We start from the raw sequence: 25,260 nt of genomic DNA, 5'->3' as shown, positions 1-25,260 counted from the left end.
TTTCTTTGTCCCCACATTGAAGCTGGTGGGACTTTCCATAGCATCAGTGATCCTCTGGGGGGAAGGAAACAAGTTGAGGAGTAATTAATATGGCAGGAAACCCTCAAACATAGTGTGTTCCACCATGTTGTTTATACAGCAGAAAGAGTATCTGCAGTGTAAAAGGTGCTTGTTACTACCTCAGAAGCCAGAAGATTGCCATGTGGACTTCTTTCTATCTTCTATCTGTTTCCATAGGAAAATGCAAGCTTTCCAGGTAGCACAAAAAGAGGTTGTTACGACCCATAAAACCGGGAAATTGCCATGTGCCATCTTTCCACAATGTTGTTCCTCCAGCACAGTGACATGGACACTTAACTTTTCCCATACTCTTATAATACTTAATATTTGGGCCGGGGCTATCATTGATTTTGCATAATACCAATACAAAACATGTATGTGAGGTGCTGGTATTTTTTTGGAGCTTTTTGGGTTACCATCCTCACATTCTCCACTGTTATATCTGTGACTTTGAATGTGAGTGGCTTCAAAAGGTGGGCTTGGTGAGTGATTTGCTGATTTGATCAGCTCGGGTGTGAATGTTCAAACACATAGCTTAATGCTAATGCTAATGTTGCGGTGCTATAACACTTTAAGCAACAGATTGAACACAAACAGTGCAGCAACACATTGACAGACAATAGAACACTACTCAGTCATATATTATTTGTCCTCTGTGAAGAATGACTAATATTAGTGTCACACTGATGAGCTGAGAGGAGCTTATGTATTCATCTGTCTGTCTTATACCGCTCCCAAGTGGCCAAAGCGGGCACAATGGCCTTTCAATTGATGCAGTGTGACAAAAACTGTTAAATTTGAATGTAATTATGTCACTACTGTATATTTCTATGAAGTGCAATATTATGGAATGCTATTTTTTTCTATCTTTTTCTAATTAAAAAAAAGTAGTTCAAATGCAGGTTTGAACCGGTTGTACAAAAGGGCCTTGTTACCACCCATGAAGCCGGAAAAATGGAAAAGGTTGACACAGCATATTGCCCTGAATTGATTAGATTGTATTGTGACTCTTACCTGGGTTGTATTTTAATGATTGACTTGCACTTTCACTGGTGCAAGTTGAGCACGTGAGGACTTTTTGTCCCCAGCCTGCCTGCCTGCAGCCTCCCACTCGAGATAATAGCGGCTCAGGTTAGCTGCGGGACAAGCGGGCCTATTACGTAATCGACACGACAGCGGCTTCCCCGATGGTGGAGGAGATATGCTCGCGTTGCACAGGACGCCGTCTGAACACGGTGTACTCGGTCCCCCTCACATCGGGTACCAGTCACGTTTTTCAGCTGCTGGCCGCGCTGGCCAATCAGGAGCTCGGAACACGACAGTGTGGGCGGACACCTATGGTGACGCCAGCACGACTCAGAAGAAAGCCGCGCCCCGTTTTTCCAAATATGGCAAACTCGTCTGTGTCTTGTTTCCTACTTTAGTGGCGTTCTGACCAAATCGCTGCAAGAGCGACATTTGTTGATGCTTTATTTTTTTTTAATTACGTTTGAGGGACATTGATAGTTTACGGCGTCCGTCGGCGATTGGTGCCGCCGTGCTTCACATGTGAGTGACGGGCGGGAGGAGGGGCCTACGTGTCTCGTGTACTGTACCGTGGAAAGGCGAGTTCTGGCCGCCAGCCACACACGGGAAAGCATCCGCCCGACGACCGACGCTGCCTCACCGGAACCCTCTGCCGTAGTCCTCCTTCTCTCTCTCACTTCCGTCATAACGGACCCAGAAAGTAAGCTGTTTTCTTTTACATTCGTTGTTTTGTGTGTGTGTGTGTGTGTTCCGTTTCTCTTTGTCGTCAATTTAGCGGCTAGCTAACAACAGTGCTAACCCTGATGATTTGGTGCTTGCACAGTTGGAGGCCTGTGCGTTGTATTTTGACGTCTCGAAGTCTTGGAATCAATTTACGTTGTTTTTAAAATCGTTGTTCTGATCAATGTTGGAATCTGAACGCTTTCCCCGAACAAATAGTCCGTGGAGAGTTTGTCATTCACACTGCGATGTGTTGCTTTTAAAGAGAGGACTTGTGATGTTTTCATACATTTAACGTTGAATGTTTTTTTGTGTGTGTGCAAGTCAAAGGTGGTTAAGATGATGGGCGAACAAGCAATTCAATAGGAGAATCACCATTTTATTTGAAACTGTCACTGCCAATGCAGACTATTAGGCCTGTAGTCATCCAGACCAAAAAAATAATAAAATAAAAATAAAATGCATTAGAAAACCTTGGTCGAACATAACACAAGTGGGTCGTCATATTGGATCATTTACAAATTTAAAAAAATAATTTGCTAAATTAACTGTTTAAATCCTAACATATACACCACAGTATCACCTCAAAATACTTAAATATCATACGAAGCTTATCTTACAGGTGTAAGACAAATGGTCGCTGTAGCCGCCTCACAGTTCTGAGGTTGAGGTTTGGAATGCAGGTGCCGGCTTCCTGTGTCGAGCTTGCATGTTAGTTAGTCGAGCTGAGGATTCCTCATTGTCCATAGATGTGAGTGCGAATGCTCGCTTTTCTGTATCCAGTTGGATGGCAGCCGGTAGACACTTATCTCGCGCCCCAAAAAATGCTCAGATACTACGTCACCGATACCACTTTAGCAGCCTGACATGTACGTCGTGGAGCAGGAGCCGTGTCAGCCGCGTGGAGATAAACAGCTGAATGAAATCGGTTTCTGCGCATCCCTACTGCGCAGTACTTGTTGGACTGCAACAACTGAACCCAGTGGCAAACGTTCCGGAATTCCCTTACCCGCAGCTGCTGTGCCGCTTCTTTTATGGCTCTTCCTAAAAAAAAAATTGACGCGTCGTCATCATCATCTCTGTTCTATGTCTGTGTAAAAGATCTGAAGTTGAAAGGTGTTAAAGTCTACTTGATCTTGTGTATTGATTTCCAGATTTATCCTCTGATCAGCTGATGTAGTTGCCGGTAGGCCATCTCGTCGGCAGCAACCGGAAAGCGAGGAGATGAGCTCCAAACGGAAGGCGGAAAGCGAATTGCGCGCCGCCAACAGGCCGCGCGTCATGAAGGCTCACGGCGAGTCCCGAGCCGACTCAGAAAGGGACTCCGGATTCTCAGGTTCGCCCTTGAACTTTGAACAGCCGTCACGCCTCTTGTGTTTTGAATGCGCGTCCAATCTATCGCGCTCCCTCTTCTTTGGCGTCGTCTTCAGATGCGAGCTCGGAGCACACCGGCACCATGGACAACACCGACTCTGAGGACTCGCCGCGGCCTTTCTTGCGGCCGGACGCCCGAAGGTCTGCTTCCGGGCAGCTGGCTGTGGTCGGGGGCTCCTACTCCAGCATGTCCCCAATGATCATCATGAACAACATGCTTCTAAAACAGGTAGGAGCGCACTGCACAAACTATACAAATATTGGACATGAATTTTGTGTAAGAATCCAAAATATTGGGCAAAAAAACACATATGATACATATGAGTAGTTATATAAAAATATAAGAGCAAAAAATATTTGAAACTTTAGCTAATATTACAAAACAATACAAAAATATTAGACACAAAATTCACAAACACTAGAATAAAATTAGTTCATAAAGTATTGACCATTTTTTTGGGACAAAATAATATCAGCAAGATTGTGCGAAAACTGAAAAACTTTGGACAAAAATCTTATACAATTATACAAAATCTAAGACTTAAAAGTGTCACGATGATGTATACAACAATAATAGATAAAAAATACAAAAACTATTATAAAAAGAAAGAGAGTAGAAGCTTAAGCAATAATTATTCTGAAAGAAAACAAAAAAGAATCATGCAAAAATTATAAAATGAGACAAATCTTCTAAAATATAAAAATGTATTGCACAAAAAAACCTATAAATATTAGGTGATAAAGTATAATATTGGAGAAAAATAGAATTTTTGTATAAAATCATACAAAAAAGATACAAAGATACAACAATTTTCGATGAAAAATACAAAAATATTGGATGAAAATATTTTAAAAATAGACAATTAGGAGAAAAAAAAATATTACAATGATTAACCAACATTACTACAAAAGAATACAAAAATGTTAGACAAAAAAGTATCCAGAAATATGATTGATTGCGTTGCTCTTTATGGCGCCATCACATTCACGTTGACGGTGTTATCTCAGCAGCCTGGAGAAACCCCCCCGGCCATGAAGCCCTGGAGCTTCAGTCCCGCCGTGGAAGTGGTTCAGCCGGTGGTCCGGCAGCCTCAGGTGGTCTTCCTGCAGCCCGTCGTCTCCCGTCAAGCTTCCAAGGGGGCCTCTCGACACAGGCGCCCCAGGAAGTATCTTCCCATCCTCAAGTCCTACCCCAAGATAGCGCCGCATCCCGGCGACACTTCTTCCTCGGGGAGGGGAACCGCCTCCTCCTCCTCCTCTTCTTCTTCTTCCTCCTTCTCTTCTTCCTCGGCGTCAGGCTCTCAGAGGGAGCACGGTCCAAGAGAGAAGCGGCAGAAGAGCCAGAGCCATACCCCCGTTCTCTCCGCAACCCCCGACAACACGCGCCAGCCGCAGACCCGACTCCCTCAAATCGCCAGCGAGGCGCCTTCGCCGGCCGGCGGCCAATCAGAAGTCTCCCGGTCTTTCTCCTCCCGCCCTCCCAGCCGCGCTAGCAGCCCGACGCTCCCGGACGACGCCTCGCCGGGCGAACACAAGGGCGACGACGACGGTAGCGCCGACATGAGGCGCAAGCGCTTCTGCAACACGTACAACATCCTGAGCAAATCGGGCCTCCTGGACATCACGCTACGCACCAAGGAGCTCCTGCGCCAGAACCGCCGCACGCAGATGGACCTGGACCGCCTCAGGGAGCACACCGATCTCTTCCTGCAGGCGCTGCGCAGCGGCGACGACGGCACCTGCGTCAAGCTGCACGCCAGCCTTCAGGAGGAAGACGGGAAGCCGCCGGCGCTCACCGACTTGAAGGACAATTAGCCCCCGACTGAGAGCATTTAGAACGGGAAGGCCGTAGCCGGGACTTGTTGAGGAGGGCGGCGAGGGCTTGGGAGACAGATGGAGCGAGAGTAACGTGGCCCACATGAGACTCCCGCTCAAAGCCTGGCTTGGACCATTTGACCTACATTTTTAGCCGCCACCTGCCGCCCCCACCTCACTGGAGGCGTTTTGGTTGGCCCAACGCTCACAGCGCTCTTTTTACTCCTGCACAAATACCACGTTGTCATTTACTGTCAGATTTGGAATGGAAAGATTTTACACAACGATTTCTAATAGAAATTTTCTCGTAGAGATTGAAAATCCAGCCATTATTTTCTATTCTCGCCTGTCAATCACAAGACTGACACATAGAGACCCGTCACTATTCACGTTATGTCAAGGCACTCGTACTTACATCAAACTAACAATTAAATAAGTAATAATTCATAATTAAAACATCATTATATTACACTTCATCATAGCACACGGCATGTTCACTTAACAGGCGCAGTTTGTTGCGGTTATGATGTCCGCCATGACGCACATTGGTATCGAATCGTAGAGCGGCGTAGAGGCCGCTATTATTTGGGGAAAAACAGTCAACGGGAGTTCGGTGAATCGCCCCCCGGGCAAAGAGACCGAGCTCAGCCAGGAATAACGAAAATTGTCGCGCCCCCCCCCCCCCCCACACAAGAGGTTTATACTGAACTGTAATAGGCTGTCAGTTGGCACCAAATCGATACTGTTAAATGGCCTGAGCACAATAGTAGTGGATATGTTTTCAGCGGGGAAAGGGGGATAGGTTCCCTCCCAAAAATCAGCAGATGTTGAACCGTGTTGGGGGTTCACATTTCCTTGACAGAACCAACACAAACTCGGCATAAAAAAAAGGCCCCGGTTGCAATGATATCGAACCCTGGACCTCCTCGCTGTGAGGCACCATTGCTCACCGCTAAACCACTTTGACAGGGCTGGCTGGATGTGTGATGGGCCCCACTTTGCTTCGTCTCCAAATTCAAAGGAGATTATTATTAGATTATCCCACTTGTGGCCGATGCTGACTTTTGATTGGCCGGGCAGACTTCGGTTACGGATCACGTGACCGTCGAGCTTTCGGCCAACGTACCGCAAGTGTCTTCTTTTTGTTTCACGCTGCACGCGAGGGACGTTGGCAACGGCCGCCCGTCGATTCCGGCTTCCTGTTAGCGTAGCGGTTTCTCGCTGTCTTTTCTGTCTTTCATGTCGACCTTTTTTGTGTACTTTTTTTTGTACAATTGTGGTGCATTTAAGCACTTTGCACCATCCCGAGCAGACTAAAACAAGGTAGCTAATGCTAATCAACACACACCCTGAACCACTATGCTTTTAATTATCTTGATTCTTCTGTATCAAGTACCCCAAAAATACTTGAAATGGCTCACTAAAATGAGGGATTGTGTACTTTATATTTTCAGTTGTGACTTCAGGATGTCGAATGTGAGACGTTTGGGTTCCGCCAATGTGAATTTGCTCTTAAAACACATTCACTGCCATTGACGGCTTTTGTAGTCAAATATCCATGTTAACTGGTCTTCAACTGTTGCACTTGAGTCTTCACAATGGGTCTTAAGACCGCATTAAGCCGCTTTTGATTGTGCTTTGTCGGCCTGTCTGTTTTTTTAGTTTGTTCTTCTTTAATTGTCTCTGCGTTCTTTCGGCCATCTGTCGCTTCTTCTTCTTTAATTGTGTCTGCGTTCTGTCGGCCACTGTCGCCAGTGTTTGTGTCAAAAAAAGTACCCTTCTAATGTTACTCTTTGCTTTGTGATCCTTTTGGTGGGCAGTTTAAGCGTCTGTTTGACAAAAAAAAAAACTATAAACAATGGGGTTGTGCACACGATCGAATATGTTTGAGCAAGTCCACGGCTCTTTTGTGTGAGACAGAGCATGAGAGCGTGAGTGTATGTGAGTGAGTGAATGTGTGGTTAAGTGTGTGTGTAGTGTTAGAGCGCATGGGAGTAAGAAGGTATTCATGCAAGAGTACATGAGAGCGTGTGATAGCATGCGAGTGAACGTGTGTTTTAGTGCAAGAATGAGTGTTTGTTAGTGTGTGTGTGACAGTGATTGCAAATGTGAGAAAGTGTGTGTCAACGATGTTCAACCCTGCAGCTGATTAGGCCAATCTGAACTTGACACCCGCTGTATTTGTGAAAGACTTTTTGTGTGAGACCAAAACAAGTGTCCCCTGCCGCTCCCCCTTAAGTATGTATTTTATTTTATTTCGTTTTTTTTGTTTTAATAAACAAGCAGCCTTATCGTTATTTGAGTTTTCATTGTTACTCTTAAGATGAGGAAGGTCACGCCCTCTGTTGACAGGGGCAGAACAGAAGTATGTTTGTGCCCTTCAGTGATGAAACAAAAATAATAAAAAAAATATCAAACTTGTTGGCAATCAGTCACACTAAATGGTATGCTATGGTAGCATGAGTAGCTATGTTTTGTGTACAGTAGAGAGAGCAAATGTCATCATGCATAATCATTGCTATGCTTAAATGTTGGACAAATGCGAATGTAAATTAGAGACTGAATGGGACTTCTATTGCAAAAGGCAGCCACTTTCTTCTGGGATCAACACGAGTAGGATATAATTTCAGCTGGTTTTTATTATTATTATTATTTGTATTTAGTGTGTACGAGCGATGACGTCTGACTCTTATTTTTGTATGTTATCTCATTGCTTCTTATGTAATAAATGTAAGGCCCAAAACAAACAGCGTGTCGTGTCCGTTCTTGGTCACAAGATGGCGGCGGTGATCAGCGTGGATGAGTTTGAGCAATTTGGACGAAGAGGCGTTCTTGTCAAGTTCGTCCTTCCGAGACGCCGTAGTGCGGCGCCGCTAGCCTATCTGCTAGCACTATTAGCTTAGCACTCTTTTTAGGACGTAATAAAACGAGTGTTTTCTAGCACCGTGTCTACTCAACGCCGCTTTCTACAAGGTAAAAACCTGACTTTTTGTTGGTGTTTTTTAAAAATACAGTGCTTGAATAGTTCGTGTTAAAGCAGCTGCTATGTAGCGAGTTAGCTCGCGGTTAGCAACACCAGCTACCCAACAGTTCTAATGTTATGCACTAATGCCTATTTTTATTTTTTTAGCGTTGTCGGTGTACTGTTGTTACATTTCTAATAATAAATTATGTTAACATAGGTGACATGTTATCTGACTGTTTTACCGCTTCAGCTCGGACCATGTTTCCGACTCCAAGATGACCACAAACTTATGACCGACACTTAACCTCACTTTTAGCTGCTTCAGGTTAGTCCATCACTTTCTTGCTCTCTTATGCGTGTCCAAAATGTCGCTGCTGTCTGCTTTCCAGGTGACACCCAGGGAGACTCATGCTTTCCGATGAACTCGACTCCAAACCAGAGGTAACAGACAGCAACTTACCACTGATACCTTGATAATGCTACCCTGACATTATAATGGGTATATAATGCATTTTTACTTTTCAAAAGCCAAAAGCGTTCCCAAGTGTCTTAATAACATCCCTGGGACCAGTGCTGTTATGATACCAAAATTCTGACATTCCCCCGCAGGTTTTATTGTGGCGCCTGTCAAGGGACCCAAAGATGTTTGACAAAAACTCATAGGGTCAATTAAAATTTTGAGAATGTTCGACGCGCCATGTTTTGCAGAGGAGTGGTCAGCATTGGCCACCAGCCTTTTGCTGACAGAAAGCAGCAGGATGATGGAAGATTCCGTTAGAGAGCAGGGTGGTAAACATCTCAAGATAATGCAGAGAAACGTCTTAAATCACTAATGGCAGTGGTGGACGTTAACGCCAGTTGCTAACAGCTAGTAAGGTACAATAAGTGCCCAACTAAAGATAAAGGGTTGTTGGCAATTCATTTTTAAAACAAATATATATATCATATTAATATAATATTTATATCACAGTGTCAAAAACCTAATAAGAAGGCTAATGGGAAAGTAGTAATAGCGTCCGTAAAGACAGCATTTTTTTTTCTTAGGTGGGCGCAGCAGTTCATGTAGTAAGCTATACTGTACTGGCTTTATGTGCTGCATAGATGCGTTGCCAAACACAAATAATAATAATAATAAAAAAAAGTCACGTTACTCTAATATGTAACACTGTAATAGCGATATTGTGTCGTCCTCGCAGCTGCTGGTGCAGTTTGTCCAGAACGCGTCCATCCCGCTGGTCCAGGGTTTGGAGGACCCCGAGCCCAAACACCCCTGCCTGCCGCTGCTGACCCCTGTCGGCGGCTCTCTGTGCGGACACCTGCACCTCACAGGTCACTAGACACTACTTGAGTTGTGCAAATATTTTGAAAATCATACTTTTAGATAATATTAATATTACATGGTCATTTTTTACGTATATTCTCTACAAACAGTAACGCTTAACATTCTATATTACTGTCGAATGTACTGTTATGGCATAATTTCATTTTTTTTTTGGGTCGAAAAGACAAATACTTTTTCCTTTATTTTTGTTTTTTTGGGGGAAAAAAAATAAATTTGGTGGAAAAACAAACATCTTTATTTAATCTAGGGAAAAACAAATACATTTTCTTTGCCTGAAAAACAAAAGTATCTTTTAACAAAAAAACTTTATTCTGAAAAAAATATATAATTTTTGTTTTTAGTTTTGCCTGAAACAGAAAAGAAAAGAAAATTATCTGGGAAAAAGAGATTCTCTTTATTTTTTATCCTAAAAACGACATCATATATATATTTTTTTCAGATAAAAAAAAAAATAAAATAATAATAATTTGTTTTCTGGTCAGATGGCGCGCTGAGCCCCCCACCAGAGAGTTCCTCGTCGCTGTCAGAGCTGGGGGTCGCGTCGGAACGGAGCCCGCTGGCGCTGCAGCAGACGCACGTCGCCCACCCGGGGGCCTCGCCCAGCCCGCCAGCCATCCTCCATGACCTGCAGCAGTCGGACGGCACCTCTTACGTCCTGCTCAACCTGGCCAAGGGTACGACACACCACAACCTCGTCACACCGCTTGTTCTGATGACCTACTTTGTGCCTGAAGACACAACCGTGTTTGTGATTGTGTTCATTTAATATGATGAAACTGTCTCCAATTTCAATAAATTATAAATGTAATTATAATAAATAATTACAAAATATTATGAAATATATACAAAAACTGTTACTATATTATTCATTGTATTTAAAATAATCAGAATTATTTCATTCCAAAAATATTGCATTGAAAAGCTGAAGTGGTTTCTAATAATTAATGAAAAAATATAACAGAATGTTAGAATCTGCTATTTTAATCTAAAAATATTGAAATGTTTCTCATTCGCATTACAAACTATATTTAATTCAAAAATGTTATTAAAAACAGTTTCTCGTATTACAGAATAGTAATGTTAGAAACTCTTGAAAACTTTAAGAAAATTCAAAAATGTATTTTATGACCAAAATATAAACTACTACAAACTTCATATTTTATAAAACTGTAATAATAAAAACAATATTTTATAAAAAATGTATAGGAAAAAGAATATATAAAAAAAGTCTGAATCTTATTTTAAAAAATATTCCCAAACTGCAGCTGCTTCTAATATTTGCTTGTAAAACTGCGTGTCAGAGAGGTTTTAATTTAGCATATCGGCGCAGGCATCACGGCCTCGGCAGAGTCGCTCATCTTCGCCGCGGACGGAACTGGCGATGACGAAGACGTCTCGTCGGGGGACTACGGCCTGGACGGCAGCGCTCCGTGGTATCTGCGGGTACAGGAGCTGGCCCACGACAGCCTGATCGCAGCCACGCGGGCGCAGCTGGCGCGGGACGCCAAGGCCAGTCAGGACGCCAGAGCGGCCACCGCCGCCAACGGTAACGCTGCCGCTTTTTATTTTTGTCTTTTTGCGGAACTCTCTCACCCCCTTAATCATTCGTTTAGTCTCCTCTCCGTGCTGAAACCACATTAATTTACTATTTAAAAAAAATAAATAAGAATCTATCACGCTCAGAACCTCAATTTCTGGGATGTGTTTTTGTTTTTGCGGGAGATAAAGCCTGGTTTCTTGTGTGCGGCCATCTTGGAAATGGGGGTTGGCCCAGTTGTTGCACTGATGAATAAGAAAAAAAAAGCTGAGGACAATAACGGTCTGCCCCCTATATGTCAAAATTGGAACTAAAGCTTGATTTAGACCAGTATCATCTGAAAGATAGACCTTTTCATCTATTAATTTCTGCACCTGATGTAAGAATGTCAAAAATGGATTGTGCCCACTTGAGTTCAGAGCAGCAATTTTTTTTTTGCTCTTTCATTTGGTGTGCTTAATTTTCTTGGGTACTTTTGTCGAGGTCCTTTTTAAATGTGTCAGCCATGTCAAAGGTAAATTTCTGTCACCCTCTAGTGTCAGACAAAGGTTCTAGCTTCAAAAATAAGTTTAAAAAAAAAAAAGGGAGAATCTTAGACTTATAGCACTTGTATAATCTATTGTAGTGGGGCTGCAACTGATTATTTTAATAATTTTTTTGGATTAATCAGAAAAATAATTTTTAAATTTCCATTGTTTTATTCAAAAACAGTACATTATTTCGAATTGATAGTGCAGAAAATGCACAAACATAAATTGATTATGATTCAATTATTGGATTAGCCCACATTATGTCAGAAAATAAGGGAAAACTGTTGATGATGATTGTTTTTCAAAGTAAAAGCAGATGTTTGCAAATTTGCAAATATTTTGATAATCAGTCTGCTTTCATCGTGCACAACAGACGTCTGAGAATATTCACTGTTGAATGTTCACGGCTGAAATTCCGAGGATTTGGTTGTGGAGTTTAAAGTTTTTGCTTCATCGATTAATTGTTGCACCGCTCAATGTATTTTGCAGCGGTGTACAAGTGCAGTGCATAATACTGAGAGTTGCTCCTAATATTGCAGTTGCCTTGTTGAGCGCTACAACCAGATGCAAACTACAAGCACACGAATAAACACTGTTAAATGAATACCTCCAAACAAACTTTTTGTCCAGCACTTGTATTGAATGTAATTAGCAGCGTTAGCTAATTGAGTGTCGACTGGCCGTTTTCTGGGTAACCGTATCCGTGACGTAACGCAGAGGTAAAAATTAGAAGGGGAAAGACGACTTCAAGACGCACACTTTACTTGAAAGGCGGAGAGCTGAGCAGAATGAGGTCAGAGCTGAGATGAAGTGGGAAGCGTAATCAGCACTTTTCAACGCCTCTCATCGCCAGTCTGAAGATCAGACCCAATTTGTAGGGCCGTCTGCATGCTTGCCACATCTTCATCGAGAGTTTAAAAAAAAAAAAAAAAAAAACACTTTTGTGTGTCCTGCGGCGTGTTGCTGAGATCAGGACCAGGAAGATAAATATTTACAAGTGACACTGAAGGTCCTGCGGATCATCTTTGAACTCCCCGGGAGGTTCGGAAAGTGCTCTTGGCTTTGTTGTGTTTATGTAAAAAAAAAAAAAGTTAGGAACAGGGGTCCTCAAACTTTTAGGGTCCAGGAATTTGCTTACAGGGAGACATTTTTTTTCAAGGACCCCCTCATAATCCTAACGCTAAGTAAACGTAACTACCACGTGTACCTCTCTAAATGCCATAGTAATTCAAAGTTGCCTATTTTTGATGAATAAGTCGTGTAAGTCGCTTATTTTAAAGTAACCCCCACGAGAAAGGAGGGTTTACTGCAAAGCATAAAAACAACAGACGACTTGGGGACAGACATTTGTGAAAAAATATGAAATTGCCCATACTTGGACATATGCGGTTTCCGCCGGACAGTGATGAAGTTTATGTAGGTGTGCATTTTTTATTATTTTTTAAAATGGTACGGCATAAAAATATACTGCAACTGATTATGCGGACCACCCAGTAATGGCTCGCGTACCCCATTTTAAGAAGCCGTGGTTTAGAAGCATCACTTTTGTCCTCAGGCTCAATCAGTTTTATGTCCTTGACGGTGAGTCACGCCGCCGCCATTTACTCGTACTACTCGTCAAATTGCAGCATTGTACTCTCTCGAATGAAGAAATGCGGTCTCGAGCGGATGACGCACCCGCTGACTGACGGCCTTGTCCGTTGCCTAGGCGACCACACGCACGGCTCGCTGTCGGAAGGCGACGAGCGAGAGGTGACGGCGCCGCCACCGGTGGTGCCGCCACCGTCGCCTCGGAGCGGGCGCCCCCTCGCCGCCAGGCAGATCCTCCGCTGCTCTTTTGAGGGCTGCTGCAGGACCTTCACCTGGCCCGCTCACCTCAAGTATCACCTCAAAACACACAGGTGACTCGGGAGACAACATGGCTTCCATTTTAAAGAGTTTGAAAATGGACGGGATGACAAAAAGTTACATTTTGAGCTTTGACCCATAGGAAATAATGGGGAAAAAAAAAGTTTATCCTTCACGGCCACACGGTGGACTACTGTGAATATCGCCAAGTAAAACAATTAAGGTGCAAAAGTTCTGTTTTAACATTCTTAGTTGTCATGCAAGAAAGTACTGTAAAAGCAAAACATTGAAGAGGGACAGCTGACTATGGTGAAAACCTTTTCCAATAAGTGTCGCTAAAATGAAAAGCTGCAGCAAACACCCAAGATTCATTTTTTTATGCTCACTAACTTGAGTATTACATGATGTCGTGCGCAGACGGTAAGATTAATCATAACTTTTATTATGACGGGTGATTTTGTGACTTTAGCAGCATTTCTTTTTTAAATAACGAATGTGAGGTTTGCACTGTGTAGGGAGTGTCATTGTCTTTTAAAAAATAGCTCTATATATTAGTGTCTATATTATATGTATAATAAAATAGAAATACATGTATTTGTCAATCATCAATCAAAACATTTAATATATTACCAATGAGAATTATGAATTTTACAGCTTTGTGAGGTAATGAGTGTCCTATTATCATTTAAAATGTATCAATTTGTGTATTTAATAATATAAAATGCACAATTTATAAATGATTTATATATTACTAGGAACATATCATTCATTAATAATTCTAATAATTAGGAATTGTATGACTTCAGAGGTTTCCAAACTATCGTGAGTCACCTTAAAAAAATAGCTTTTTGGGGGACAAAATAATGCTTCATTAATTTAAAAACATAAAAAGTTAGAAATTGATGTTATTTTTAAAGTATAGTTTATGATGTCAATTTTAAAAATATTACTTCTCTACGGGAACCAAAAAATTGAACAGAAGTAAAAATAAAATTAGAGGGGAGGAAAAAAATGAAGTTTCCGCCTAATTATATGAGTCCCCTTCGCCTCAGTTTTGTTTCAACAGCTTGGACAAGAAATAAAACTCTGCTTATCGTTATGCTTTTGCACCAACCACAACACAATAAACGAAGCAATGTTTTGTAAATTGTCCAATATGTGTTTAGCGGCATTGAAAGACCTCACGCAGCCACTACAGAACAGTTTAGCCGTGTATTGACGTGTTGGGCTCAAAATGGAGTCTGTCCGTCGCTCATCGTTTTTGTTGTCGTTTGTTGTGTCAGGAACGACCGCATGTACTGCTGCGCGGCGGAGGGTTGCGGTAAGAGCTTCTACGTGCTGCAGCGTCTTCAGGTCCACATGAGGACGCACAGCGGTGACAAGCCTTTTGTATGCAAGGAGAACAACTGCGGAAAGAAGTTCACCACGGCCGGAAACCTCAAAAACCACAAACGCGTACACACCGGTGAGCAAACACACACGCGCGCTCGGCTAGATCGGGGATGATTGCCTCGCCAGGAATGAGATGTGACCGGTCAGCGGCTTTGGTGCTGCGACCGTTCATATTTTATTCAGTGTCACCTTCAGGTTATTTAATGGCGTGTTCTGGTCCATTTCCTCCTGCCAGAGCCAGATTAACATAGCAGTCAATGTCCGCTGTTGAAACGCACACAATTTAGCACCATAAAAGGGGAAAGTGGTAACTTAAATGATTTTTTTCCCCCCCCCAAGAAACATTAAATTTCACACACACAAGCAAACAATGTTGCCTTGAGAACAGGCCGCCAGCTCAATGCTAATATATAATAGAAAATGTCATTGACATGCTAGCGGTGGTCACGGTTTTAGAACCCTTTAAGCAATGGATATTTGAACACAAAAGCTGGCGCAACATGTGGACAGATATAATACTCACAGGCATATATTCTATATCGTTAAATTAAATGAGTAATATTACAGCATCTTACCATATCACTTACAGGAGTAGGACTATATTCTTTGATTGTGTTGGCACACCAGGAGCAGCGCAATGAAATGAATTGCAGCATTAAATCATGATGCACAAACTGTTTATTGCTTTACATTCTATTTGTAAAAGTACAATATTAAAAAATTATATATATATGTTTGTGTCTGTAGTGGGAGGCTGTAACGGATAAATGGCATTTCCATTCATTTCAATAGTGACTTGTGATGCAAGTGTTTAGTTCCAAGCATGGTCATGAAATTAATTACACTTGTATCAAGGCACCACTGTACTTTATTTCTTCTTTACACTTTGTGTAATATTAACATATGTGTGGGTGTGTGTGTTTAGGAGAAAAGCCTTTCGTGTGTGAAGCAGATGGTTGTGGGCGCTCCTTTGCCGAATATTCCAGTCTGAGAAAACACATGCTCGTACATTCTGGTAAGTGAATGAGTGGCACCTACGCACTTGTACACTTTTTCTTTAGACCGTCAACAATACTTGCACTACACATCCTAGCCCCCCCCATATGTATGTGTAAGAGAGTGACTTTTTGCCTATATCGCGCGTGTGATCCAGGTGAGAAGCCTCACCACTGTGGGATCTGCGGGAAGACGTTCTCTCAGTCCGGAAGCAGGAACGTCCACATAAAGAGACGTCACGGAGAGGAGGGCCTCGCAGCAGAAAGCAGGGAAACGGGTATTTGCACACACACGACAGGAAATGTACACAGGAAGGCCTGAAGGTTTAACCCAGAAACTTCTATGAGGTAACCACTAGCCCCACCGTGCTACCCCCAAAAATGTTTGAAAAAAACATTCAGCTGCACTTCCTGAAAATGGTCACCAAAAACCTGGAGGTTTTAACCCAGAACCCCCTGACAGTGATGCACACATGCTTACCCCGAGTTCACCACGTTTAAGATAAATGGAAACCCATAATATTGTACTTTATAAAGACATACAGTAAGGACATAATTAAATAGAATGTGAAGAAATTAAACTTTTGCTTCAGTTCAATAGACTTTGTGGTGTGTGCGCCATGGCCATCTGGGGGCAGTATAACAGACATACTGGATAGTCTCCATTCCTCAGTTTGCCAATAATATTAGCCGTTCTTTGTAGAAAAGAACATATCCCTGTAAAAATGTGACCACCAAAAGCATAATGTGAAGGTTTGACTTTCTTTTGTGTGACAGGAGAGGCTTTGACACGCAGCAGCCTTCTGGAGGCCGACGGTGACGACGGCAGTGGTGGCCTGGTCGCCATGGCCACTGGTGTGGAGGCTGTCAATCTCCATCACGCCATGCTCAGGTCACCAGGTAGGCAGACTGATGTTTTTATTATTATTATTATTATTAGATAGTGCTTTTTGTACAAGTACTTACATTTGAGGTCAAGGGGAAGTTTTTTTTTTTTTGAGGAGAACCTTCTGTAAAGTGTGCAAGCTTGCGTCAAAGAAGTCCTTGACATGAGCATTTACAATTCCGCTGGTTATCGTCTCTTCAGGACCGGCAGATTCTGTGAGCGTTCTCTCCCCTCCACACCAACTGGTCACCATGACGACAGAGGGCGCCCCCTACGGAGACGTGGTGGCACTGCTGTAGAAACGAGTGGAAATACAACTTGAGACTCTTGTACATATTCGATAAGGAGGATGATGTTTTATTTTTTTGAATAGGTGTCAAATGTTAACATTTGTATAAAGAAAAGTCCCAAAGAAGATATAAGACGGGTTTATGAAAAATAACATTTTTTTGTTACCTCTGCAAACATGTCAACGTTACACGCGCCTCCTCATCGTCCTCTATGATGTAAGTGGAGGTTTTCAAAGTGAGCCAAGGTGGCGCCCAGAGCCCAACTTGCCTCCATGTTGTTCACTTTCTTGCTCAACTAGCAACAAAACAAACGGACAACAAAATTCAAATGCCTTTTTGTATTTATTCAAATAAAAAGCAAACAAAAACAAAGGTGTTTGTGGTTTGATTATGCAAGGTTGACTTATCTGAACAGCATTTTAGAAGTGCTACTGCTATTTTGTTCATCAGCTTGAGCCTCCAAACTGAACCCTAACCCAAAGTAGGGTTTGAAATTGTAATTGAATAATAAAATTTTTTTTGTCATCTGCTTGTTATTTTAACATGATCAAAGTAGACAATCTATTTGCTGGCGTACAGAGGCACATGACAGGAAGTCTGACAAACAGATCGTGCAAGTTAAACTAGTAGCAGGCGGAAAGCAGAAGAAAAATCCTCAAGGAAAAGTAAAAAGTATGTTGCATTAAAACTGACAAGAACAATTTATGTATAAGTAAATGTAATGGAGTAACCTCTGCTAAGAGTCACTTTTTTTTTTAATGATTTCAAATTTCTACTGAGTGTTGTTGAAAAGGGATTGACGGACTTTTGTAAAGTGCGCGCTGTGACGCTCACCCGCAGCGGCGCGTCGTCCCTGAAGCCGAGGCCGTCCGTCAGCAGGCAGCTGATGTACGTCAAATCCAGACACAGGAAAGGATTGACGGAAAAAACGGCTTCACTCGTCTCCTTGCACACTGAAGAACGCACACCATCGGGATAACATCACTTATTTGATGACGACGGTGACGTCATCTCACCCTCCTTGGCGCTCCTCGTGAAGTCTCGGACCCTCAGCCTTCCTCCATGGATCTCGTCTGTAAAGGAAGGAGGTGCCCAATCGCCATAATGAGAATCAAAATTTAATAACAGTGATGGAGTGTGTGTACCGATGAGGTGTGCTTCCACAGCGCGGTCAAAGTAGAAGGAGAATGCGTAGAAAAGAGTCTTTTGCGCTTCAAGATGAGGATGATGATGATGAAGTGGTTGACAAATGATCCCTTTGACTGTCTTCAACACGTTCTCATAACATGCCTTGTAACCGGATGCACCTGAACACAACATCAACCTAACCTTGCATTCTGACGCACCTGAATACATTATTAACCGATTAATTGATGGCCTTTTATCCTGATGCACATGAACACAACACTGATAAATTGACAAGGTTGTATTGTGATGCACCTACATAATAAACATATTTTTTATTTTTTTTGGGTTTGTTTGTTTGTTTGTTTTAATTGAGCTTGCCTTCTGGGTCCCCGCTCACTTGGTAGGTTTCTCCCCCAAAGCTCCACTCGCCCCGGAACTTTTTGGGCAGACATGGACTTTTGAAATCTGGACCTGACACACCTGTGGGAGAGAAAACAGGCACACTCACACACACCCATGTACCTTAATTTCTTGTGTATAATATGATTTTTTTTTTCTCCCAAATTAATCAAAAGTCAATAGAGTGTATAAGGAAAATGTGTGGGTGAGGGTGGTGGAATTCACATTGTATAAACATATTTCGGGACTTAGGGGTTGCGAAAAAGGTCTACTTTCATTCCAATATGATATACAATGTCTAATATTAGAAATGTATATATAATATTGTAAATTTTTTTGGGGGTCACCAAAATTTTGGGAAATTCAATCTGAAATCATTTAGAATTTGCGAACGGTCCCGGGTGTAGAATAACAGCGAGTGGTTTTGAACGCATCGCGCTGCTCAGGTTTTGGGAAATGGAGGGAGAAATGGAGACTGGCGGAGTGAGCACGGTAACTGTCGCATTCGCTACGTTCTGTTCTGTTGTGTATGCCGTCGGCTAAGGCCCACGGTAGATGTGTTTTGTTGTTTCACAATAAAGCCCAAGGTAATTGCACTAGCAACTGCCGTGGTCACTGAAGACGCTGTGGTACTATTAAAATGTTATACTAACAATATCATTGAGGATTGATTTGAGTCAATCGCCTTTTGTTTGTTCTTTGTTCTACTCGAGTAGAAAGTAATGGTGAGGAAGCGACACGAACGTTAGCGCATGCGCACAGAGCACCATATTTCTTTGAAATAAATAAATAAATAAAATACAGATCATACTTTGTTTTGAGCATGCATAACAGTGAATCTATGGTGCATATCATACACTGGTAGAAGGGAATTCCTGATATTCAGGAGCGTATTATACACGAGAAATTATGGTAATTCATTTCATTTGCTCATGCACATGTTGAAAATGAATAAATAGGCAGTACTATGAGCACGCAGCGTGGAGAGTCGCGCTGACATCAGTCCGTTGCCAAGGTAACTGCAGGACAACAAAACGCGATCGTTAACAACAACAAGCAGGGTCACGATGAGCCAGGAAGAAAGCATGACTCAACAAAAAAAATGATTCAATTGACATTTTCAAAGTGTTTGTGATCCAAATACTCGCCAGTGACATTTAGAACTGTCAATGTATTGTCACAGTCAAACCTATTGCATTGTTTTATGACTCATCATGGTGGTGTTTACCTGTGAGTGTACAATTCAAAGGAAGAGTTCAACACATCCACTGTGACGACATCGTCGTCCGGCGCTGCTTTTTCAACACTGCAGTCCTACGCACACGACACAGAGCACAAGTTAACTTTAACAGAGGACATGCTTGTTTTAGTTATTTGCTTGTCGTCCAAGATGTCATGTGAGACATCCGTTTAGCCAGTATCAAATTGCCTCTTCTTCTTTTTTCTTTTTTTTTTCTATGTTTGTAGTTTTTTATAATATTAGTTTACTGTTATGGTCTAAGTTTTTGCTTTTTGCCCAAAATTGTACATCTATTTTTTCTAACATTTTTCTTTTTTAATCTAATATGTTTTTTAAAATTCTTCGAATATATGTGCATTTTTCATATAATACTTTTTTTTCTCTAGTATCTTTGCATTTTTGATCAGGTACTTCTGTATTTATAACTTTTTGGTATTTTGTCTTTTCCCTAAAATATTATATATATATATATATATTTATTCATCCAATGTTTTTTGAAATATATGTTTGGGCTGAGATTTCTTTTTTTTTGCCCAAAATGTTCCATCTATTTTCCTTAAAAAATTGTAAATTAGTCATCTAATATATTGGTATTTTCTTCTAATATCGTTTTTTATATAGCAGTTTGGTATTTATTCGAGTATGTTTGTATTTCTCATCTAATAGTGCTGTATGTCTTCAAACATTTGCGTATTTTCTTCAAATATTTGTGTATTTTTCCTTAAATATTTTTTTCCAAATAATTTCATCTAGTATTTTTCTTTTTTTATCTAATCTACAATTTTTTACAGCATACATTTAAATGTTATATTGAATATTCTTTTTGAATTTGTGGTCAAATATTTACATGTGATTTTCTAATATTTCTTCTGAAAATATATCTTTTAATTCATTTTTATTTTAAACGTTTTTTTGCATTTTTTAAAATCAGTCAAACATTTGTGTATTTTTCCTCAAATATTTCTTGTGATTTTATTTTCCTATTTTTGTCATATTCTTAATATTTTTGGCAATATTTTGAGCGCTATTGCTTTGGCTGCTGTTAAGCGTGTGCAAGTGTACCTAATGGTTTGACATGTGCCGCTCACTCCCGTTAGAAAATCCCTGACAATTGAATACAGTTGAATTTCCAGCCGCGACTTCAAATTGTCAATTACTGTGCTTCAATCGAAACCCAGAAGACGCCCGTTGGGCCGACGCATTTGACAGACAGCTCACTTACTGTGAGTTTGGGCAGGAAGGTAATCTGCGTGGATGCTCCCCCTAAATCCAAGATTCCTACCGTCTGCTTGTTGTGCGCGTGAAGGTGACCTGAAAACACGTTTGCTCCATTAGATGTTCTCTTCAAAGGACACACACGAGCCAAAAATATCAACTCCCAGCAGACAGGCTGCGGTAGAACGCACCTGACAGGAAGTTCACAGTTATCCATGCAAGGATTCCTACATTTGAAAACATTTGCGAAAAGATGTGACCAATCAATAAAAATGTCTTCACGTGAAATTAATGTTCACTGCGCCGTAACCTTCGCTTGTGCCGTCCATGATGCCCACGCTGTTATATGGCACCAAAAATGGCGAGTCGTCAAACACGCGCTGAACCTTGAGGAGGAGGAGGAGGAGGAGGAGGAGGAAGAAGGGGGGGGGGGGGGGAGACCTGATTGAAATGTTATCCGGTGTAATGGCAGCTCATCCACCAGTGGGATTCATTCATTCCCAGTGAGGGGGAGGATTAATAAAGCATCTTTCCAGGCTGCCCCCGAGGCCGCCCATTACTATTCATGGCCTGCTCACGTGACTCTGACAACACCTGCAAGCCACTCTTTGCTCACTTCGTACGCCGAACGTGTCCAAATCACGGGCTCACAGTCGTCCAACTGAAATCGGAAGCAGCTCATTTACACTCACTAGTTTATTTGTGCTTTTTTTCCAACTCTTTGTGTATTTAGCTATTTTTTTCACTCGTTTTGTTTAATATGTGTGCATTTTCAACTATTTGTGTATATTACTAATATGTTCGCATTTTTGTCATATTTTTGCATGTGTTCTGATATTTTATGCCAATATTTTTTCGAAGACATTTGTTTTGAAATTGTTTTCATTTTATTTTTTCTGCTATTTTGGATTTTTCCCTCCATCTGTTACTTTTGTATTTTCTTAGAATGTGTGTATTTTGATGTAGTATTTTTTTCTGTTTTGTAATTTTTCTCCATATAAAATTTTATTGCCATATAACTTTTTATTTTGTCCAATATTAATGTTTCATCCATTATTTTGGGTGTACATTTTTGTCATATATTTTTTTGTTCTTTTACCCCTTAAAATCTTTACATTTTTTGTCAAATATTTTTCTTTCTTCTTCTAGCATTGAGATTTCTATAATGTGTTTTTGTCAAAATATTCTTGTTTTTCTACTATTTTTGACAATTATTTTTTCCATTTTTGCTCATGTTTGTGTATTTCTCACTGCTGTACCTGCTTCTCCAATTTTAAATGTTTGACATATTAATTCAAGTTTGTTTGTTTGTCTCTATATGGCGACCAATTCAAGGTGTAATTAACCTGTTTGCCCAAAGTCAGCTGGGATATGCTCCAGCTCACCTGTGACGCTTGTAAGGCTAAGAGGTCCAGAAAGTGGATGGAAACTGCTTATTAACAAAACAAAACAAATAAAAAATGAAATTTAAAAATCAATGAATTACTAAGTTCCCCATGAGGTAGCACAACCACTCCCAAAAAAGATGGTTAGTAGGAGCTTTGCTAGTGGACGTCGACATCACCTGACGTAGGAGAGCTTGGGCTTTGTCGGCAGACATCAATCGCAGTCCCGCCGTGGCTCTCAGCAGCACCGGAGTGCTTTCCCACCGCTGACGAGGGACCGCGCTCTCGGCCACCTTCAGCAGCGTCCTCACGGACTGCGCGGCCTTCACAAACCACACACACTCACGACCCAAACCGAGCAAGAACGCTCAAGAATTTCGCATCCGACCGTCCACTCACCGTCTCAGGAGAGTGGATGTGCGCCGACAGACCAGGCTTCACCGAGTGGAACGTCTCATTGTCCAACACGGGGAACGCATCTAAGACAAACAACGCGCGCGCACGCACACATACGTCAGTAGAAGAGCAAGTCTACGGCAAAGAATGTCAGACGCATACAGTATGTGACGATGCTACGAAACAGTGCAGAAGGCAGGGAGATTTTTTCATTGTATATTTGTAAAATTTTCTTTTTTTTAATTTATCAATAGTACTTTAGAATATCAATGTATTTTTCATGTAGTGGTTTGTATTTTTTTATTTGTTTGGACTATTTTGTTTAGTTACCTCTAACATTTGTGTATTTGTATAGATTATTTTGTACTTTTTACTAGATTTTTCTATTTTCTGTCTAATCGTTTGGTGTTTTTTCAATGTTGTATTTTTTTTATATTTTATTTTTTAAATTTTTTATAATTTCCAATATTTTTGGTTTTCTGAAAATGTTTTATTGTCTGTTGAATTCCCCCCCCCCCTCATTTTTGTAGTTTTACTAATATTTTTGTATTTTCTTCTAATACACTATTTTTATTTTCTGTTAATGTTTTTGTATCTCTCCTACATTTTTGTCCAATCATTTTTTTTTTTTACATTTTTGTATATTTTATACACAATTTTATTTTGTTTTCAAATACCTAAATATTTTTCATCTGATATTTTTGTATTTTTGTTATTGTAGTATTTTCTTCAAATATATGTTTAACCAAATCATTTTCTATTTTGGTCGTAGTATTTTATCTGTGTGCAGTTTATCTAATTTGGTTTTTTTGTGAGGTTTTTTTTGTGACGCACTTGTCGGCGGAAGCTGCTTGTGTGTGAATGCTAAGAGGTTATGTTTTTCAAATATCTGTGTACTTTTCATCAAATGCTTGTATTTTTGTCACAGTATTTTATTTTTTTCCCAAATAACCGTATATTTCATCATATTTTGAAATTATATTTGTATTTTCTCGAATAATTAGATTATTTTTCATCTAATATTTGTGTGTGTTAAAATGTGGATTTTAGAATTGGGCGTCTTCACAGAGGTGATAAGCTGTTCGAGGACCTGCGTGGGTGTGAACGAAGGCGTAGACGTGGATCCGCGTCCCCGTACTGCCGGCGTCAAACATCACAGCGTAGGAGACGCGGCTACGGTCGGCCGGTCGGGGGAGGACGGCGGACAGCGGGACGCCGCCGCAGACGTCCGTCCCCTCTGCGAGCCGAGCCCCGACGGCGACCACCAATTTGACCAGCAGCGGGAGCAGCTTCATCTTCACTCTGAGGGACGAGGACCAGAAGTGGGTAGTAACACTTCATTTTGTAAATCCGTTACAATTTGCCTAACTTTATGGATAAGTTGTACTTGTCAGAGTACTTTTAATGAGGACAGTCTAAAACGCTTTAACGTAAGCGAAATCATAAAAATGATTACCGCAGTATCATGGCTTTTGTGCCCCTTAAACCTTTTTCTCATTAAGCGATTTTAAGCTTTTTCTATATAGTGAGTGCCTACGGAGAGGAAAAGGCTTAATGTGCACAGAATCTGTAACATTGGGATTATCTTTCTGATATTTTCAGAGGTTGAAATGGGCAGAATACATTTTGGTGACGATTAATCGCAGTTTTGGGACATTAGGCGACGTTAAGCTTTTTCACATTAAGCGTTTTAGACTGCCCCATTTTAATGCAACACTTCAGCATTTGGCAAAACAGGTCAAAGCAATTGTTTCCTGTTCATGTCTCCGGATTGACCCTGGTACTGATAATTTATATATCCACTTGTTCATTTGGGGAAAATAACTGATTTTAACCAGAAATAAATATAAAAATAGTTTTTAATAGGATCTAACATGAAATACAATGTCTTAATTGGCCCTGGGACCAATCATTTTGTATTTCCTCTCATTCCTATGGGGAAACAAAAGATTTTAAATAGGAGGTAAAAAAAACATGTATATTGGAATAATAAGGCAAAGGGTACGCTGAACAAATTAGTGGGTAAAAGCTGCTTAATACTATATTGAAATTTGTAGAGTAAATAAGTAAAAGTAAATTGATTTAGCTGGTAACGCTCAGTCAGCTTTTATTTATCTATAAACACGGCATTAGTTCAACCTAGTTCCACACACTACATTTATGTCCTCAAATTAAGCAACAAAGAAGGGGAATTTATCTCCTATTTCAACAGTCAACCATGTTCTTTTTCCAGCTTTTCGTTAGCCAGTGTCATTACGCGACATGCTAGCTCACGAAAACACGTCAAACCAAACCAAAGATTAAAAATCACCACAAAAACGAACTCTGTCGAATATCCTCAACCGTTTCGAAACATGTCAAAAGAAAAAAAGAAAAAGCTGTGAAAGTAAAAATATAAGAGGAGAAACACGTCTGGGTCTCACCATCATGTTTATCTGACGGATATCGGGTAGCATAGCTGTGACGTCAACTTCCCTCGACGTACATCGTCATGTAAATTAACAAAAACTACTTCATGTACAAAAAAACAACAACCTACATCATGACAAAGCTGTCATTAAAAATAAAAAAAAACCTTAACGTTAAGGTTTTGATTTAAAAATCATAATCTTGGCTTGAAACCATTATTTTCAAAAACTTTTCAAGCTTCAAATGCCAACTTGAAACCTTAACTATGGCTTTAAACCTTACTTTGAAACTCTAAATGTTCAATGAAA

General features: G+C 40.9%; 3 protein-coding genes across 10 annotated transcripts; 2 read left to right on the top strand and 1 right to left on the bottom strand.

Moving 5' to 3' along the window:
• Nucleotides 1-1,439: 1,439 nt before the first annotated feature.
• cipcb (CLOCK-interacting pacemaker b) lies at nucleotides 1,440-7,292 on the top strand. 3 transcript variants are annotated; one of them, XM_061755043.1, is made up of 4 exons: nucleotides 1,440-1,786; nucleotides 2,978-3,142; nucleotides 3,237-3,409; nucleotides 4,189-7,292. In XM_061755043.1, exons 2-4 carry the CDS (start codon nucleotides 3,031-3,033, stop codon nucleotides 4,993-4,995), a joined length of 1,092 nt encoding a protein of 363 aa, XP_061611027.1. In that variant the 5' UTR covers nucleotides 1,440-1,786; nucleotides 2,978-3,030; the 3' UTR covers nucleotides 4,996-7,292. The 3 variants fall into 3 exon arrangements, with proteins under 3 accessions (XP_061611027.1, XP_061611028.1, XP_061611026.1); XM_061755044.1 differs by having other exon boundaries at nucleotides 1,442-1,786; nucleotides 2,961-3,142; nucleotides 4,192-7,292; XM_061755042.1 differs by having other exon boundaries at nucleotides 1,442-1,786; nucleotides 2,961-3,142.
• Nucleotides 7,293-7,829: 537 nt separating this feature from the next.
• On the top strand, nucleotides 7,830-17,152 carry znf410 (zinc finger protein 410). 3 transcript variants are annotated; one of them, XM_061755033.1, is made up of 12 exons: nucleotides 7,830-7,968; nucleotides 8,211-8,285; nucleotides 8,350-8,401; nucleotides 9,157-9,289; nucleotides 9,785-9,976; nucleotides 10,633-10,848; nucleotides 13,078-13,270; nucleotides 14,501-14,682; nucleotides 15,535-15,624; nucleotides 15,763-15,882; nucleotides 16,382-16,504; nucleotides 16,692-17,152. In XM_061755033.1, exons 3-12 carry the CDS (start codon nucleotides 8,369-8,371, stop codon nucleotides 16,787-16,789), a joined length of 1,380 nt encoding a protein of 459 aa, XP_061611017.1. In that variant the 5' UTR covers nucleotides 7,830-7,968; nucleotides 8,211-8,285; nucleotides 8,350-8,368; the 3' UTR covers nucleotides 16,790-17,152. The 3 variants fall into 3 exon arrangements, with proteins under 3 accessions (XP_061611017.1, XP_061611019.1, XP_061611018.1); XM_061755034.1 differs by having other exon boundaries at nucleotides 7,838-7,968; nucleotides 8,178-8,285; XM_061755035.1 differs by lacking the exon at nucleotides 8,211-8,285 and having other exon boundaries at nucleotides 7,835-7,968.
• On the bottom strand, nucleotides 16,501-25,029 carry LOC133468745 (ectonucleoside triphosphate diphosphohydrolase 5-like). 4 transcript variants are annotated; one of them, XM_061755038.1, is made up of 15 exons: nucleotides 24,967-25,029; nucleotides 23,634-23,845; nucleotides 22,547-22,626; nucleotides 22,327-22,470; nucleotides 21,073-21,148; nucleotides 20,954-20,989; nucleotides 20,770-20,858; nucleotides 19,536-19,621; nucleotides 19,274-19,326; nucleotides 18,287-18,388; nucleotides 17,926-18,087; nucleotides 17,797-17,853; nucleotides 17,615-17,733; nucleotides 16,947-17,075; nucleotides 16,501-16,783 (listed from the first exon to the last, which is right to left on the bottom strand). In XM_061755038.1, exons 2-14 carry the CDS (start codon nucleotides 23,836-23,838, stop codon nucleotides 16,980-16,982), a joined length of 1,305 nt encoding a protein of 434 aa, XP_061611022.1. In that variant the 5' UTR covers nucleotides 23,839-23,845; nucleotides 24,967-25,029; the 3' UTR covers nucleotides 16,501-16,783; nucleotides 16,947-16,979. The 4 variants fall into 4 exon arrangements, with proteins under 4 accessions (XP_061611022.1, XP_061611020.1, XP_061611024.1 ...); XM_061755036.1 differs by having other exon boundaries at nucleotides 17,797-18,087; XM_061755040.1 differs by lacking the exon at nucleotides 17,926-18,087.
• Nucleotides 25,030-25,260: the final 231 nt, after the last annotated feature.

The sequence above is a fragment of the Phyllopteryx taeniolatus genome, chromosome 18 (assembly GCF_024500385.1).
Source record: "Phyllopteryx taeniolatus isolate TA_2022b chromosome 18, UOR_Ptae_1.2, whole genome shotgun sequence".
NCBI lineage: Eukaryota > Metazoa > Chordata > Actinopteri > Syngnathiformes > Syngnathidae > Phyllopteryx > Phyllopteryx taeniolatus.
The sequence above is the reverse complement of the archived record's forward strand: the minus strand, read 5'-3'. Positions and strand labels throughout refer to the sequence as shown.

Coding starts and splice junctions, on each gene's coding strand:
- cipcb (XM_061755043.1), top strand. CDS start 3,031: ATGAGCTCCAAACGGAAGGCGGAAAGCGAATTGCGCGCCGCCAACAGG. Junction 3,143..3,236: donor AAGGGACTCCGGATTCTCAG/GTTCGCCCTTGA, acceptor CGTCGTCTTCAG/ATGCGAGCTCGGAGCACACC. Junction 3,410..4,188: donor ACAACATGCTTCTAAAACAG/GTAGGAGCGCAC, acceptor GTGTTATCTCAG/CAGCCTGGAGAAACCCCCCC.
- znf410 (XM_061755033.1), top strand. CDS start 8,369: ATGCTTTCCGATGAACTCGACTCCAAACCAGAG. Junction 10,849..13,077: donor AGCGGCCACCGCCGCCAACG/GTAACGCTGCCG, acceptor TCCGTTGCCTAG/GCGACCACACGCACGGCTCG. Junction 14,683..15,534: donor CCACAAACGCGTACACACCG/GTGAGCAAACAC, acceptor GTGTGTGTTTAG/GAGAAAAGCCTTTCGTGTGT.
- LOC133468745 (XM_061755036.1), bottom strand. CDS start 23,838: ATGAAGCTGCTCCCGCTGCTGGTCAAATTGGTGGTCGCCGTCGGGGCT. Junction 20,990..21,072: donor CATGGACGGCACAAGCGAAG/GTTACGGCGCAG, acceptor TTTCAAATGTAG/GAATCCTTGCATGGATAACT. Junction 17,076..17,614: donor GGGACGACGCGCCGCTGCGG/GTGAGCGTCACA, acceptor TTTTGTTGCTAG/TTGAGCAAGAAAGTGAACAA.